We start from the raw sequence: 5,197 nt of genomic DNA on the forward strand, positions 1-5,197 counted from the left end.
CGTCCCTTCCCGGCAAGAGGGCCGGCGTTGGGAGCTCATGCGTCTGGGGCTCAGGCTGGAAGCTAATACCTCAGTCTGGGGAGGGAAGAAAAAAACGATGACGGAGAAAGAAAACTGCACTGATCTAGCGGCCTGGTTCCGCCGGCCTGGCCAGATGGAGGAGAGAGCAAAAGGAGGCCCAGATATGGGCTCAGTCCCTGCGCTTGCTGCAGTCCCTTGGGCTCCCTGGGCCTGTCGGTCCTCCAAGACCTAGCTAGGGGGCAAGCGACCCAGCAGTGGCCTCTTGAAGAAGGAAGGTCAAAATAGCAGAGCCGCAGAATAGAAAAGAATCAATATATTTTTATTTGGCAAAAAGTTAAATATCATCTCAACACAACAGATTGGTCAGTAGGCCATGAGGTAACTCTTGCGAAATATACAGTGTATTTATTGTTCTGCCTTAACAGAAGTCTTCAAATTTCAAGTGATACAAATCTCCGATTGCCCAATGGCAGCTTTCATAGCGCATCATTTATTAGCAATAAAATTAACTCCATTACAATAAGCATTCGTTCCCCCCTCATTAAAATTAAACGTAAACTATAGGTAGTTACCTTCTTCACGTGGACAAATAACTCCGAAATCTGAAAACGGCTTCACTGGTGCAAAAACAAGATTCAAGCTCGTCTGAGTATTGACTTTGTTTTCTTTAATATATAGATTATATACAACTGACAAGACAGTACTAGAGATCAACTGTACAGACTAAAATGTCTTGATTGGAAAAACGTTGGGGAGAGGCTATGGAGTCCACGGATTCCTCCCAGCCCAACAAGCTTCTGTTTTTTCTTTTTTTTTCTTTTAATTTTTTTTCTTTGACTGGGATATTATTATATATACTCTCTCTATATTACAATCGAAGGTTAACTGTCTAGTTATACAGAAAAAAGACTTATTACACTACAGAGCTAGACCCTTTGCCACATTTCTCCTCAACAACCTGAGTTCGAATGAGATTCCTAGCGTCCACGATGACAACCGGTAGGTAGGACCGGCACCCGAGCACAAAAGTGGATTCACGAACAATGATTAACCACAAACAAACACATGTTCAAGTATTACACAGCAGCTCTTTCTGCTGCGCACAGAGCAAATCAAAGAACTACACCACACACTACACTCTAAAGTCTGTCCAGAGAGTTGTGCATTAGGAAAAAGGTAGTTATTTTTTTTCCATAAGTAAGGAACAGGTAGATTTCTTCTTTTCTTTTCTTTTGTAATACAAGCCAACACACACAGCCATACAGCACTAATGCCCCCTTTTTTTGTCCTAAGATAGAAAATTAAAAAGCTTACAGTACCTCCACCACAGACTGGGCAAGGCCCACGTGCTACCGTGACAAGGTACACCGTAATGAATGATAAGGATTGGGGAAGAGGGGGAGAAGGGAAGGGGGAGGGAATGAGGCCTGGATACAGTCGTATTGTGTGGGGATCACGGAGCTTGGCAGGGGGAGGGAAGAAGAAGGAATGGAGAGGGGGAGATCTTCCCCCAGCCTTCCTATCAACCTGGGCCACATCATTCGTCCTTTGCTCGGTCTTTGTTAATTTTCTTCATTTTCATCCTCCTATTTTGAAACCATATTTTGACTTGTCTCTCGGTGAGGTTGAGGAGCCTTGCCACTTCGTATCTGCGGTCCCTGGTGAGGTACATATTGAATAAGAATTCCTTCTCCAGTTCTAGTGTTTGGTGCTTGGTGTAGGGACAGCGCTTTTTCCGGGTGGATCTCGCGTGTAGCCAGTTCGCAGCTGGGTTGTCTGGGGCGGGGGTGGAGGGGAATGGGAGAAGACAAGATAGCATGAGAGATTTTTCCCCCTGGAGATTATAATAAGATAAGAATCAGCAAGAGCAGCATCAGTGCCCACCCAGCCTCGCCCAATTTAGGGGGGCCTTTGGGGAAATCCAAGGAGATCGAAGGTTAGGACTTTCCTTTCTTATTTCCCAAGACAGGGTGTGTGTGTGTGTTGGGGTCAGACACAATGGAATCAAAATACGGACAAACACATGGAGGGTCACATACAATTTACACATAGCCAAGCCAAGCCCTCAGCCTCCACCTCCTCTCTCCCTGGCCAGTTTAGATTGATTAGAGAATATAACTTTAAAATACACCTCCCCTCTCTTCACCCCAGAGGATGCCACACTGAACTGTATTGGCATAGGAATACAAACCTCCCCCCCTCCCTCTCCCTCTCTCTCCCTCTCTCTCCCCTTTCCTCCTTCCCTCCCCCACTCTTCATTTTGACCTTCCTATGTGCTTTCCCTGGAAGACTGCACGACACAAGACCACGTCTCTCCAGTTGGCTGAATTAAGCCCGGATTGCTTATGAAGCTTATTTGCATAGCATGATATTTGAGGCTGCCGCTGTTTGAGATTCAGTGTGCTGCGTTCTAGAGAGTTTATATAGCAGTCAGCTGAAGGAAGTGAGTTTAGGTGGAGAGTGATCTTTTCTCTCTTCCAGCCCAGAGGTCCCCTCCAGCTCAGACTGTTATTACTCCCGCTCCTGCTGGAGTTGAGGCTAGTGGTCACACTCGTCTCACAAAAGAATATATTAGCATCCCATGCTTTCGAAGAACCGGCCCAAAGAAACTTTGTCCCTAGAGTCCAGGAGGCACAACAGAAAGCCCTAAGCAGTGATTAGGGAGGGGGGGAATGTCCTGTTTTCACTTGTGTGTTCCCCCCCCCCCATAGTTTCATCTCCACCCTACCTCTCTCCTCACTTTGCCTCCCCCCCCCCATGCCCTCCAGCACCATCCCCTCCAGCTCAGTTCTGGATTTGGGGAAGGGGGCGGAGAGGAAAGGGAGTGTTTCATCCGTTCAATTCACACCAGCAAGTCCTGACTTCTGCCTCCTAGTGGGGGTGGGGATGAGGGGATGTCTGGACAGGTAGAAGGGGTTAGAGAGGCACAGAGAGAAAGAGAACGATAGAGGCAAGCATAAAAAGAGAGACTGTGAGAGAGAAAGAGGGAAGGAGAAAGGAGGGGGGACTGCAAGGGAGAGGACTGGACAGAACAGGACAGGACAGGAGGAAAAAGAGGATAGAGGGATGGAGAAAATGAGAAGAAGAATGAGAGATCCTTCCCAAACAGGAACAGCTCTCAGTCCGGGCAGCGGGCAGATCCGGGCAGGAGGCGGGCAGCGAGGGGGTGACCGAAGTGACAGCGGCGGTGCAGGGCTAGAAGGGTGTCCGCTCTGACACTTACTCGGATCAATGGGTGGTTTGTCCCCGCCGGCCTCACTGTCTCCATTGTTTTCCGAGAACGCACCTTCGCTGGGCTGCTTATCCCTATCAACTGGAGGAGAACCACAAGCATAGTCAGACAGAGACAAAGTGTGAGTGTCAAACGTGGTACAGTCACCCCTTCTGGCCGAGAGCGGTTCAGGTTTAATGCCGTAATGCCTGCTGGAAGGTAAACCCGGGAAGGACAGAGAGCCTGGCATGGGCTCCAGCCAGGAACGCATGTACCTGCCGTCAGGGGCCGCCGCTACGGGCGCCTGGTGGTGCACATAGGGGTGGTAGACGGCGGGCACATTGTTGGCGCTCGGCGGGTGCACCGGGTTCCAGGAAGTGCCGAAGACCGACGCCTTCGACTGGAAGCTGCACGGGCTGAAGTCTGGATGCTCCCCCAACGCCGGCTGCCTGGCGGGCTGCGCCAGGGCGCCGGGGCCGTAGCGGGACGGCACCAGCTCTTCGCTCTCGTGGAGCAGGAACGAGTCCACGTAGTAATTGCTCAGGGTCCCCGAAGTCGACATGGCCACGCGACACCGCCGCCGCCGCCGCCGCCCCGACGCCGGACCTGCGGAAATTATGAAACTGCAGATTTCATGTAACAACTTGGTCCTACGGAGAAGTACAGTCACCTAATAAGTTGAAGGCTGCCTGTCACGCCATTGGCTGGCCGCGTCACGTGCCGGGCCAGCAGAACAATAAAGTATAAATCACTCCGCAGGCTATTAATGGGCCAGTGTTTTCCAGTCATAATTTTTATAGCAAAGCCATATGTTTTTATGCAAAGGGATATTTGAGTTCTACGATAAAGTTTGTTTTAATTGTGGCCAACGGAGATTAAAAGATCAGGTTGGGTCTCACTACCCCCTTTTTAAGCGGACTATTTTATATCACAATTAATCACGCCATCAGTGAGGCAGAACTCCCTGCGAAAACCTGGGGAGCCGAGACCTCCACATAAAATTATACAATAATTGAAGCCATAAAAAAGCAAAATCGCATTCTCGCTGTACTGTATTTAAATATATATTTATGATATTTCATAAGGAGTTATTGTTGCGAGAGCCACGGGGCTGGTAGGAAGTCAGTAAGGAAAGGCATATTCATTTGCCTCGCCGTGTCTCCCCGTAGTAAAAATTTACGAGTGCTCGGAAAGGTTAAATTATACTATTGTGTTTGGTTTGGGAGCTCACTGTAAATAACCGCGCTGAGCCCGGGCCGGAGCCTCCGGCCGAAAGTCAAAGGCGCCACAGAGCAGCCGTCCGCCCCGACTGCTCCCCGCTCGGCCCCGACGCCCAGCGCCCCGGCCCCGGGACCGATCCAACCGAAGGAAAGCAGGAGTTTTGCTGGGGCGGCAGATCTCCCTCGAGTCCCCCAGGGCTGTTGGAAGGGGCTGCTTAGGGCGCCCAGGCTGCAGACGCCCCTTTCAGTCTGGCTGTGGGGCCCGGGACGCACCCCAGCAAAGGAGGCTCGAGCCCGGAAAGCATCTCCAGCCGCCGCCCTCGGGTGTCTACAGATTTCTTCTCCCAGCCTTCGCTTTTTTTCTCGATCACACATGCCAACCCTCACTGGCACGGACACAGGCGCGCGGGCACACATACATACAAATACACACACAAATTCACAATACACACACACACACACACACACACACACACACATATGCCGTCGCCTGCTTCTCTGTCCCTGTGGAGACAGGCTCGCTGGCCCAAAGTTGGAGGAAAACGGCTGTCGTGGGGACCAGCGGACACGTCCAGCGGGCACCCGGGCAGACTCCGAGAAGCCTCAGCAGAGCTGCTGGGAAAGGGGCAGCTCCGAGGCCGCGTCTTGGGGCCCCGAACCAACGCTGAGCCCCGAGTCCCGCCCCCCGGCTGGCCCCACGGCCAGGCAAAAGACTCTGTTCCAAGCTGGAACTTCTCTAGCAAGC

The 5,197-nt window shown here is 51.2% G+C and overlaps 1 protein-coding gene across 1 annotated transcript; it reads right to left on the reverse strand.

Annotated features, from left to right (window-relative positions):
* Positions 1-354: 354 nt before the first annotated feature.
* On the reverse strand, positions 355-3,833 carry HOXA9 (homeobox A9). The gene is made up of 2 exons (XM_043968251.1): positions 3,245-3,833; positions 355-1,797 (listed from the first exon to the last, which is right to left on the reverse strand). The coding sequence occupies exons 1-2, from the start codon at positions 3,792-3,794 to the stop codon at positions 1,559-1,561; spliced, it is 789 nt and encodes a 262-aa protein (XP_043824186.1). The 5' UTR covers positions 3,795-3,833; the 3' UTR covers positions 355-1,558.
* Between the last annotated feature and the right edge of the window lie 1,364 nt (positions 3,834-5,197).

This window comes from Dromiciops gliroides, chromosome 5, assembly GCF_019393635.1.
Source record: "Dromiciops gliroides isolate mDroGli1 chromosome 5, mDroGli1.pri, whole genome shotgun sequence".
In the NCBI taxonomy this organism is placed as follows: Eukaryota; Metazoa; Chordata; class Mammalia; order Microbiotheria; family Microbiotheriidae; genus Dromiciops; species Dromiciops gliroides.

Bases quoted from the DNA above. Each gene is read 5' to 3' on its own strand.
- HOXA9 (XM_043968251.1), bottom strand. From the start codon at position 3,794: ATGTCGACTTCGGGGACCCTGAGCAATTACTACGTGGACTCGTTCCTG. The intron at 1,798-3,244 runs GTAAGTGTCAGA...CCCCCGCCCCAG, and splicing joins CAAACCACCCATTGATCCGA to ACAACCCAGCTGCGAACTGG.